The 12183-nt window shown below is 41.6% G+C and overlaps 1 protein-coding gene across 1 annotated transcript; it reads left to right on the top strand.

Moving 5' to 3' along the window:
* The first annotated feature begins 4531 nt into the window (after positions 1-4531).
* On the top strand, positions 4532-10261 carry LOC119786922 (transcription cofactor HES-6-like). The gene is made up of 4 exons (XM_038290511.1): positions 4532-4839; positions 4973-5059; positions 5127-5208; positions 9008-10261. The coding sequence occupies exons 1-4, from the start codon at positions 4753-4755 to the stop codon at positions 9415-9417; spliced, it is 666 nt and encodes a 221-aa protein (XP_038146439.1). The 5' UTR covers positions 4532-4752; the 3' UTR covers positions 9418-10261.
* The last annotated feature ends 1922 nt before the right edge of the window (positions 10262-12183 follow it).

Raw genomic sequence — 12183 nt, 5'->3', positions numbered from 1 at the left:
GCGCAGTCCAACACCTGTCGCTTTCTTTTTTGGAGAAGGGCCCTTAATTCCCCCGGCTGATTCAGTTCAGGCCGAGGGGCCGCAGGCAGCAGCTGCCAACTGAAGGCATCGCGTTACATCCGCCAAACAGCTCGGTGGATCTGCTGAGACTCAGGCATCAAGCGCCTGCAGAAACAGAGGCGGTAGGGCAGGAAAAAATGCACACAAATACAGATTTTCAAAACGAATTTGATAATTATTTCAAATACATTTTAATAATAATAATAATAATGATAATAATAATAATGAGAGAAAAGAAGAATTTCAAGAGTGGCATGTATTTCTCAGAGCTTTAAACCCATCACAACCAGATGCCTTTAAGTTCACCAATGAGTAAATACAGATCACTTTTATGTGATTTTTATCTTAGTGTAAGTCGGAACTCTGAATTCCTCATTGGTTATGCAAATATCATAGAATAGAATCAGACAAAAAGAATAAAAAAACAAGGATCAAAAAAGAAAAGTAGGGCAGAAATGCTGAATTGTGAAACTACATTCCAAACTGTAAAGCTCTTTTTAAAGGAATAGTACCCCCAAAACATGATTAGCCTTCATTTTCTACTCACCCCCATGCTGAACAACACTCTGGAGTACTTTTTTGATATCTCAAATGCATCTGGAGATCTGGGAGGCTTCTTGCTGTCTGCTGACATTCAAATAATGGAGGTCTATGGTGCCAGAGGCAGAAAGGTCCATAAAAGTCCACAAAAAACGTGTCAATATTCCTCCATACTGCTCGTCCAATGTATTCCAAGTGTCCTGAGTGGGTAGCGTCCAGAATTTACTCGAAACGAAGTTATTTAGAATGTTTTTAGAGCATAAACAGTATGCGGCATATCGGCGTTAACTGCGACACACGCAGATGATCTGGTTTTTGAGCATAAACCAGGCTTAAACGTTCCAGGATACCAACACTAGCTCCATTCACACTACCCTTTGGAAACCGTGCCAATCGGTCCGAGCACTGTAACCGAGATAACTGTTGAGTCACAAAACTAAACCCGACCACACCAGTCACAACCAAACTGTGCCAAACTGGTACTAGCTCATCAGTCGGGCTTGGCGCGGTTCAGTTCTTTCTCAGTTTTCAGATAACAAAGAGCGCATAAGAAGACCGCGTCATCTCCCTACAGTCGGCCTCGGTATTGTTGAAATTTCAGACATTCATAAAAATACTAGCTTCTCTACCGTGCCATATGATTTCCAGCGATGATTCTGCTTAGCAGTGTGATGAACCTTAACGTCTTTTGTTGTTTCCTGAGTCCGTAAGCCCTGATTAGACTATCATTTGTCGTGTGCACTTTCCAAAAGTCGACTCTGTCTAGTAAATTTTCCAAACGCTGCCTCACTTTGTTAACCTGACTCCGCCAGATGGATTTGCTCCGCATATCCATCTGGAAACCTTCCGTTGAAGTAATTTTTGGAAGGGGCTAAAATACTGGTTAGCTGATTGGCCTATGTTGGTGACAGACGGGCCAAATAAACCAATCAGATCAACGAAGCATATGACGTACTAACAGAGTGACGACGAAAACACAACCACAGCCACTCTTGCCGAAACCAGTTGGGAGAAGAGCAAAAACATCTTTTCCTCTGAGAAAAGCCTCCAGAGCAGTGTTTTGCTCTTCTTTCAGTGAAGAAATGCTCTGTAATTCCTATAAAACTTGCTCGATAGCCACGCTAACGCTAGTGTCATCGGCTGAAGCCGCCATGTTCTTTAGACTGAACTGTCGCGCTTCTCGTTGCGTAACACCTCAACCTGCCTCAAAGCCAACGCTGATTGGACGTTCGTTTGTTGAACGGCTCCAAACAAATTTTCTTTAACAGAGAGTCTCCAGACTGATCTGCGAGTGAAACCTTGAAAGCTCGCGAGATCAGGATGGTCTCACGAGGCTATCACTTTGCCTGAATCTCTGCAAACTTCCTGAATGTTACGGACACTGCCATGTTGGTTTGCTTGTTTACCTCTAGACAGCAGTAATACTGTAGATCGTCACCAGGAGGCGAGGAACTGAGCTAGCGGGGTTTGTAAAAACATCTCAAGAGATTAAAGGTTAATTTCAAGCTTCAGGACAATCAGTGTCAGGTCACACCTTCCATCATTGTTTGATCCAAAGTGGAGTCAATGGGAGATGACCGAGGATGACAGCGTTGTTGGAAACAAGCCACACTGGAATTTGCCAAACTACGGAAACAGGCCCTCTGGAAAAGGAATCCTCAAAATCAGAGACATCCGGAGCAGTTTGAGGAGTGGATCATAAATCCTGCTGAGTGGAGCAGAAGTCTCACTGACAGTTACAAGAATTGTTTGATTACAGCGTTTGCCTCTAAAGGTTGGGCAACAAAATATTAAGTTAGGGAAACCATCATCTGCAATGGACTGGTGACCTGTCCATGGTCACCGGATGGATGGATGGATGGATGGATGGATGGATGGATGGATGGATGGATGGATGGATGGATGGATGATGGATGGATGGATGGATGGATGGATGGATGGATGGATGGATGGATGGATGGATGGATGGATGGATGGATGGATGGATGGATGGATGATGGATGGATGGATGGATGGATGGATGGATGGATGGATGGATGGATGGATGGATGGATGGATGGATGGATGATGGATGGATGGATGGATGGATGGATGGATGGATGGATGATGGATGGATGGATGGATGGATGGATGATGGATGGATGGATGATGGATGGATGGATGGATGGATGGATGATGGATGGATGGATGGATGAATTTTGGATGGATGGATGGATCCATGATGGATGGATGGATGGATGGATGGATGGATGGATGGATGGATGGATGGATGGATGGATGGATGATGGATGGATGGATGGATGGATGGATGGATGGATGGATGATGGATGGATGGATGGATGGATGGATGGATGGATGGATGATGGATGGATGGATGGATGGATGATGGATGGATGGATGATGGATGGATGGATGGATGGATGGATGGATGGATGGATGGATGGATGGATGGATGAATTTTGGATGGATGGATGGATCCATGATGGATGGATGGATGGATGGATGGATGGATGATGGATGGATGATGGATGGATGGATGGATGGATGGATGGATGGATGGATGATGGATGGATGGATGGATGGATGATGGATGGATGGATGATGGATGGATGGATGGATGGATGATGGATGGATGGATGGATGAATTTTGGATGGATGGATGGATCCATGATGGATGGATGGATGGATAATGGATGGATGGATGGATGGATGATGGATGGATGGATGAATTTTGGATGGATGGATGGATGGATGGATGGATGATGGATGGATGGATGGATGATGGATGGATGGATGGATGGATGATGGATGGATGGATGGATGGATGGATGGATGGATGATGGATGGATGGATGGATGGATGGATGAATTTTGGATGGATGGATGGATGGATGGATGGATGGATGGATGGATGGATGATGGATGGATGGATGGATGGATGGATGATGGATGGATGGATGGATGGATGATGGATGGATGGATGGATGGATGGATGGATGGATGGATGATGGATGGATGGATGGATGGATGGATGGATGGATGATGGATGGATGGATGGATGGATGGATGGATGGATGGATGGATGATGGATGGATGGATGGATGGATGGATGGATGGATGGATGGATGGATGGATGATGGATGGATGGATGGATGGATGGATGGATGGATGATGGATGGATGGATGGATGGATGGATGGATGATGGATGGATGGATGGATGGATGATGGATGGATGGATGGATGGATGGATGGATGGATGGATGATGGATGGATGGATGGATGGATGGATGGATGGATGATGGATGGATGGATGGATGGATGGATGGATGGATGGATGGATGGATGATGGATGGATGGATGGATGATGGATGGATGGATGGATGGATGGATGGATGATGGATGGATGATGGATGGATGGATGGATGGATGGATGGATGATGGATGGATGATGGATGGATGGATGGATGATGGATGGATGATGGATGGATGGATGTGTGATGAACTTATCTTTGCAGGTAAATGCTGAAGATCAGCACACAACTTTGCATCGAGTGATGAAATAAATCTGCTGTTTTTTATTGTAACGTCTAACTTTAATGAGGGACTGTTAGTCTAACAAGATTCATTAAAAACTTTTCAATATCCAGGATTTGAAGTGAAGGATTAAATGTTCAAAATGAATTTAAACCAGAGTCTTTGCTCATTCTGCATGTTTTGTTTTTTGTGCAGTAGATTTCAAGTTCACGCCAGCTGCTCATGATGGTGAAAAACCGCGCGGCCGTTCCCCTAAAACAACATATTGTGTGGTTGCAGCCAGTCCAGCACCTAGGGGCGCAAACCGGGGCTGACCACAGACAAAGGAGCTGTGCGCTGATTGGCTGCAGCCTGTGTGCGCTCTGTTGGCCCCCAGCGCCTGCAGCTCCAGTCACCATTCACATGTTAATAAGCCCCTATAAATACTAACAACAACCAGTCAGCGCCTGCGACACGACACGCAGGGGTGGGCGCAATAAACACAGGGCGCATCGCCTGCCTCTTTTTGCCCTCCGTCTGCCTGGAACCGGTTCCGTTTGCCAGCTGCCCCCTTTGCTGACGACACAGGCGGCGAGCAGCGGCGGTGGGAGAAGCCACACAAGCGGCGTTCCGACCAACATGGCCCCAGCTGCCCGGCCCGGTACCGCCGGACCTTCCACGGAGGAGGAAGAGTCCAGCTGCGGGATTCAGAGAGCGGACAGAAAGGTGGGCTGCTGTGGCGCACCGGCCACGCTGCGTCTGCAAAGACTCTCACATGATTTATCTCCTATCACAGCCAGTTGGGCTTTAATTTACATGGAAAAGAGAGAAATGATCCATGTTTATTGTTATATTCTAGATAAGAAAACCTCTGGTGGAGAAAAAGAGGCGAGCTCGCATCAATGAGAGTCTGCAGGAGCTGCGGACCCTGCTGGCGGATTCAGAGGTGAGTACGCGGCGCACACGCTGGATGAGGGTTTCCACGGTGGAGCTGACCCCACTCTTCCCCACAGCTCCACTCCAAGATGGAGAACGCAGAGGTTCTGGAGATGACGGTGAAAAAGGTGGAGGACGTCCTGAAGAACCGGTCTCAAGGTCAGAACCACCTTCACCTCTTGGTGGAGTCAGACCCACTCAGGGATGCTGAGTTACTGGAAGCCTGTTATCAATACATCTCATTCAGGGGGGATTTACCATTAGGCAATACTGGGCAGTTGCCTAGGGGCCAAAGTTCCTGGGGGCCCCATAAAATTATTTTTCCTTATTTGTGCACCTTAATCATGTTTTTCCCCCTTCAGTGTCCACCATATTGGATCAGTCCATTTGCTGCACATGTTCAGAAAGGTCCAACCAGACAGCAGCAAACCATTTGAAAACAAACGATAAAAAGAGCAGTGTTGCCAACTTAGCGCTTTAGTCGCTATATTTAGCCACTTTTCAGACCCCTCTAGCACTTTGATTTCTAAAAAGCTCCTAGCGCCAAATCTAGAGACTTTTTTCTGCTACTGGAGACTTTGGAGACAACATCTAAAAGCAGCGAACTCTGCTCTCCAGAGCAAGTAGATTGGTAACCCCGCCTCCTGCTCTCCTCTATCTTGTCTGCTGTCATGATTCATGCAGCTATTATTTCATCCAAATGAAAAATGGAGAACAGAGAAGCAGATCATGGCTTGTCTACAGTGAAAAGAAGGACTGGGTTATTTACTTTGGCCTTTTTGGAAACACAGGAAGGAGCAATCAGCTAAGTGAGCTTAGTGCTTGGAAAAAATCTTTCATTCATTTAGAGACAGCATGAAAAGTCAGCTGAGTACAAAACATAGAGAGGAAAACAACAAGAAGAGAGTTACAAAACCTAGAACAGATAATGGATCTATATAATGGGTCTGTTTTATGTGTTGTCTCCTGAATTCAGGGGGCCCCCTGCTTGCCTTTGCCTAAGGCCCCAAACTTCCTAAATCCACCCCTGATCTCATTATTGCTCCTGTTATTTTGGCAGAAGTCTTATCTGCGGAGGTGGGAACAGTGGGTATGTTTAAACAGAACTAATGACAGTGGCAGTTGCTGTTGGATAGATGCTGATTTTGGTTCGCCACGTATCACTTTACTTGGATTTTCACTTTATTTGGATTTAGTTTTTACATATGCATAGATATACGTACAGATATATATACAGAAGAGCTATATGTGTATATACTTTATCTCTTTTTATTCTTATTTTTTATCTTTATTATATTGTATAGTTGGATGTGTGTATATATTATATAAAACTGTAACTGGAGCGTGTAACAAAAGTAATTTCCCTCTGGGATTATTAAAGTATTTCTGATTCTGATTTATCTCTAGATTTTAATTCTCTGTAGTTTCAGCCTAACAGTAACTGTTCAAAGAGAGCGTGACCCGGTGTTCTGTCAGATCAGCATACTCACAGTCCATACCTGTTTATCTGTTTAGTTTTGTATGAAAAATAAACTTTTAACTACCTCCATGGTTGTGTATCCCTTTAGTCATGTAAAAAAAAACTACTAAATTACTTACTTTTTGATATTTTTTGAAGCATATAACGATCTGACCTTAAATTGTGTTTTTTTTGTATATGATGAAAGCGATACACACCTGTTGAGGTAATTTTAAATCTATTTTTCGTACAAAACTAAAAGGATAAACACAAATCTGATGTATAGCGCATGCACATAGACTATAGGCATGCTGGTCTGATGGTGTACGCTCATCTGACAGAACACTGGATGTTAACTGTCACTGAAGATGTCATGCGATTTTTTGAGGCCGTTCTGACCGTGCAGATCTATCAGTGTTAATCATTGTCAGTTTCATTTGAAGAGACGTGGAAAAAAAAAAAAAATAGAAAAAAAAATTTAGTTTTATCTACTAACTGACCTGTTATCCTGGTCACAATTTTACTCTTTGTCAAAAAGGGCAACTATAAAGAGCCCAGAGTACATTTAAGGCCACGTTCACACTGCAGGCCTTGATGCGCAATTCCGATTTTTTTTCGCGTTTACGTTCATATTTCCAAATATATGCGACTTGTTTGTGATCTACTGTGTGAACTGCATTCATACAACGCAAGTATCCTGCATGCGCAGCAGAGGACGCAATGACGTCACAGGCCAGCGTGCTTCGTGTTTACGGAAGTAAACATGGATAGTAATGCCGGTGCGCATCTAGCGATCTTTTCCAACCTTAAAAACACAATCTTTTCACGTGGTTAAATATAAATACTACTCTACACATCATCGTCTGCCATGGTTGTTGTTTTTCTTACCGCTTCTGCGTAGCAAGACTCAGAATAGTGACCTTTGTCGGGTATAAATGGCGTTCAGGTCGGATGAATTCGACCTGGCCGTTCAGACGCAGGTCGCATTTGAAAAGATCAGATTCGTATCGGATTCAGGACCACAGAGCCAAGTGGCCTGGGTCGGATTGGAAAAAATCGGATCTGTGTTGTTCAGACTGCCGTGAAAACTTCAGATATAGGTCGCATATGGGCAAAAAAGTAAAGTAGAAAGTAGCCTTAGACATCCTCAGGTCTCAGATATATGCACTGCAAAAACCATCTAAAAATGAGAAAAAAATGTCTTAAATTAAGTGTATTTACCATTAATTTGAGTAAGTAAATAAGATAATTGGCCAATGGAATTAGTATTTTTAGTCTTAAAATAAGATAATTAGATAATTTTCACTTGAAATAAGACAATACAATTGTGTTTTCTTATTTTAAGTGTAAATTGTCTTGTTCCATTGGCAAAGTGTCTCACTTAAATCCTTAATTCAAGAAAAAATGCACTTATTTTAAGAAAAAATGACTCATTTAGATAAAAAATAAGAAGAAAAAAAATCAGGTCCCAGGATTTTTTTTGGTTTAAAGAAACAGTTATTTATAGATTTATAATCAGAATTTTTGAGACATTTGTCCACCATTGTTGACCAGCCCCCTTTTACCTACAATAGAAGTGTTTCCATTTAAATGAAATCCAAATTTTTAGCAAGGTTAAAAAAACAAAGAAATGCAAATCTGTGGCTTTTCCATTTGGTTTGAAGAAAATTAACACCGCAAAGGTGTCGTACATCATCGTGGTTTGTTAAAATTAAATATCTGCTCCGTTAAGATCTCTCTAAATAAGAAAAGAAAAGAGCTCGGTCGTTTGCTGAGAACTATGACCTGAAACTAAGAGATTTTTATGGAAACCTGATGATGTCCTAAAATGACGCTGCTGTCAGATAAATAATTAGTTTTTTAGGGTTTTTTGCAACCAAAAGGACAGCTACCCCAACAACAGTGATGAGTAATGCTTATGTATTGTCAGAGTTTTGATTGGTAAGATTTTCCAGAATATTTCTACAATCGTCTTATTTCAGTCAGCTGACAAGCAGGGCATGGTAACAGGTGGGGGGGGGGGGGGGGGGGGGGCGATACTGATGCTTTATTCATTGACTATATGGAAAAACTCCAGTCCATCTGGTCTGTTCTTTGGCGTTTCATTAAGAGTATTTTATACCATGGCAACATAAATGAATACACTGGAAAAATGATCTAAAAATAAGTAAAAATCACTTAGATTAAGTGTATTTACCCTTAATTTGAGGAGGTAAATCAGATAGTTTGCCAATGGAATCAAAAAAGATAATTAGATAATATGCACTTGAAATAAGACAATGCAATTGTGTTTTCTTATTTTAAGTGAAATTGTCTTGTTCCACTGGCAAAGTGTCTCTTTTACCTCCTTAATCCAAGAACAAATGCACTTATTTTAAGAAAAAATTACTTGTCTAGATTTAGATTTTTTTCCCAGTGTATAAAGGAGGTGGGGAATAGCTTGATTCACTGCATGCAGAGCTTTAAGCTTAACCGTTTTCTTCAACTCTCCTCCCACAGAGGCTGAAGCACTCAGCCGAGAGGCCAGCGAGAGGTTTGCAGCCGGCTACATCCAGTGCATGCATGAGGTCCACATGTTTGTGTCCAACTGCCCGGGCATAGATGCAACGGTGGCGGCCGAGCTCCTCAACCACCTGCTTGAGTCCATGCCCCTAAATGAGGACCACCTCCAGGACGTGCTGATGGACCTGATCACGGACACTCCAGGCACCGATGGCAGCACTTGGATCGGAGCTGTGGATGGACTCTGCTTGACCCAACTCCCCAACTCTTCAACGGACGAATCGTCCTCGGATTTGGACGAGACGGACAGCGAGCATAACCACAGCTCGACGGAGGGAGTGGAGGGCGGGGAGGCTCCAAGCATGCCCACCGTCACGTACCCTCAGAGTATGTGGAGACCTTGGTAGGAGAGGTCCGCAGCTGCAGCCTGGATTCCCTGGAAGCAGGATTTGTGGGGTTTCATTAATGTGGAATACCCACCCCCACCCTTAGAAAGAGAAAACTCCACCCTACAACACCACTGAAGCCCTTGTGGACTTATTTAACCCAATCAAAGAACTGCCAACTGACACGCACTGAAAGTCTTAAGGACTCACCTTTGCCATGTGCTGATTTCCATCTTTATTAAGGGGACCAAACCCAGCTGTGGAGGACCTGGATCTTCTATTCGCTCTTACTGTGGTGCAGCAACTCTACATCTTTTCTTCTATATTCTTGCTAGAAAACCAATTCACTAAACAAGTTAACATTTCCAGCAGATGGAGCAACAATGAACACACCCAGAGATCTTTTGGATACCACAAAAACTTTATACGTGCACTGATGGGTGGAGTTTTTCCTTTTTCTTATCAGCGGGGCCCCGACTCCTCAGGGCCCCTGCAACTTGGGACCTCCTGAAAGGACTCCCCCCTTTCCCTCTGCAGTGCTGACACCCTGGCTTTGAGTACTGTCTTAAGATTTTCTTCACACCTTGAGGATAAAAGAAAGTCCCCTCTCAACACTTAGAACCCGACAAAGGACAGAAAAGGACCCGTGGAAGGCGGTCACACTTACTCTGTGTTGCCGTCTAAATGGAGTTTGGATGAGGAGAAAAGCTCTTTTTAGCACCTGAGAGGTTTGGCAATGCCTCTGGTTAATATAAATATGCTATTTCATGTATTGCTGTAGTTTATTAGAAAACATAGCTTCTTTACGTTGTAACGATGTGTTATTAAATGTCTGAATTTGTTGAATAAAATACTGTAGCTGAAATTATGTTTGATTGATGTGATTCAGTAAAGCAGATATCTAAAACGTACACACCTCAAATGGCAGCTTGCACGTCTGTATCCTAAGAGGATTTTGTCCGATTATAAGACTATACATTTTATTTGGATTTTAGTGATGGGTCAACTACGGAAGAGGATTAGGGCCACTGGAAAAAAAAAAAAGTTTACTGATTTTTAAATTTTATTTCAGTTTAATATGGGGGGAAAAGTCAGAACTCTGACTTTTTTCTCAGAATTCTGACTTTGATCTCAGAATTCTGACTTTTTTTCCCAGAATTCTGACTTTTTTCTCAGAATTCTGACTTTTTTTCTTAGAATTCTGACTTTAATCTCAGAATTCTGACTTTTTTCTCAGAATTCTGACTTTTTTCTCAGAATTCTGACTTTAATCTCAGAATTCTGACTTTTTTCTCAGAATTCTGACTTTAATCTCAGAATTCTGACTTTAATCTCAGAATTCTGACTTTTTTTTCTTAGAATTCTGACTTTAATCTCAGAATTCTGACTTTAATCTCAGAATTCTGACTTTTTTTTCTTAGAATTCTGACTTTAATCTCAGAATTCTGACTTTGATCTCAGAATTCTGACTTTTTTTTCTTAGAATTCTGACTTTAATCTCAGAATTCTGACTTTTTTCTCAGAATTCTGACTTTGATCTCAGAATTCTGACTTTTTCCCCAGAATTCTGACTTTTTTCTCAGAATTCTGACTTTAATCTCAGAATTCTGACTTTTTTTTCTTAGAATTCTGACTTTAATCTCAGAATTCTGACTTTGATCTCAGAATTCTGACTTTAATCTCAGAATTCTGACTTTTTTCTCAGAATTCTGACTTTAATCTCAGAATTCTGACTTTTTTTTCTTAGAATTCTGACTTTAATCTCAGAATTCTGACTTTTTTCTCAGAATTCTGACTTTAATCTCAGAATTCTGACTTTTTTTTCTCAGAATTCTGACTTTAATCTCAGAATTCTGACTTTTTTTTCTCAGAATTCTGACTTTAATCTCAGAATTCTGACTTTAAATTCTGACTTTAATCTCAGAATTCTGACTTTGATCTCAGAATTCTGACTTTAATCTCAGAATTCTGACTTTTTTTTCTCAGAATTCTGACTTTAATCTCAGAATTCTGACTTTTTTCTCAGAATTCTGACTTTAATCTCAGAATTCTGACTTTTTTCTCAGAATTCTGACTTTAATCTCAGAATTCTGACTTTAATCTCAGAATTCTGACTTTGATCTCAGAATTCTGACTTTTTTCTTGGAATTCTGACTTTGATCTCAGAATTCTGACTTTGATCTCAGAATTCTGACTTTAATCTCAGAATTCTGACTTTAATCTCAGAATTCTGACGTTTTTCTCAGAATTCTGACTTTGATCTCAAAATTTTGGATCTTAATGTAGATGGGCACCATGATGGAGAGATGTGGGAGCACTCAGCTTCACTGACAAAGATATGAGTAGTTTGAGGGCCAGTAACACATTGGTGGAAAATGATGGAATTAGGCAACTTTTTACGTGTCCGAGGGGTCCCCTCATTAATGGAGGAGCAGAAGGTCATTAAAACAAGAGAGCTAGTCTCTAAAACAGACATGGATATGGCTTGATGCTAACATGTTTGCTATCTGCCAGAATTCTGAGAAAAAAGTCAGAATTCTGAGAATAAAGTCAGAATTCTGAGAAAAAGTCAGAATTCTGACTTTTTTCCCATATTAAACTGAAATAAAATTAAAAAATCATTTAACTTTTTAATTTTTTTTCAGTGGCCCTAATCCTCTTCCGTAGTCGACAATAAAGGGATCAGGAAATATTTTTTTAAAAAGCTTACAGATAAAAATTTTAGAAATTTATTGCAGTGAATAGCTTTGCATATGTAGAAACTGAGTTATGCTCAATGCTGCTTTA

This window comes from Cyprinodon tularosa, unplaced genomic scaffold (assembly GCF_016077235.1).
Source record: "Cyprinodon tularosa strain WSP-4 unplaced genomic scaffold, ASM1607723v1 ctg282, whole genome shotgun sequence".
Classification (NCBI taxonomy): domain Eukaryota; kingdom Metazoa; phylum Chordata; class Actinopteri; order Cyprinodontiformes; family Cyprinodontidae; genus Cyprinodon; species Cyprinodon tularosa.
This window is presented reverse-complemented; position numbering and strand designations above follow the sequence as displayed.

Bases quoted from the DNA above. Each gene is read 5' to 3' on its own strand.
- LOC119786922 (XM_038290511.1), top strand. From the start codon at position 4,753: ATGGCCCCAGCTGCCCGGCCCGGTACCGCCGGACCTTCCACGGAGGAG. The intron at 5,060-5,126 runs GTGAGTACGCGG...TCTTCCCCACAG, and splicing joins CCCTGCTGGCGGATTCAGAG to CTCCACTCCAAGATGGAGAA. The intron at 5,209-9,007 runs GTCAGAACCACC...CTCCTCCCACAG, and splicing joins CCTGAAGAACCGGTCTCAAG to AGGCTGAAGCACTCAGCCGA.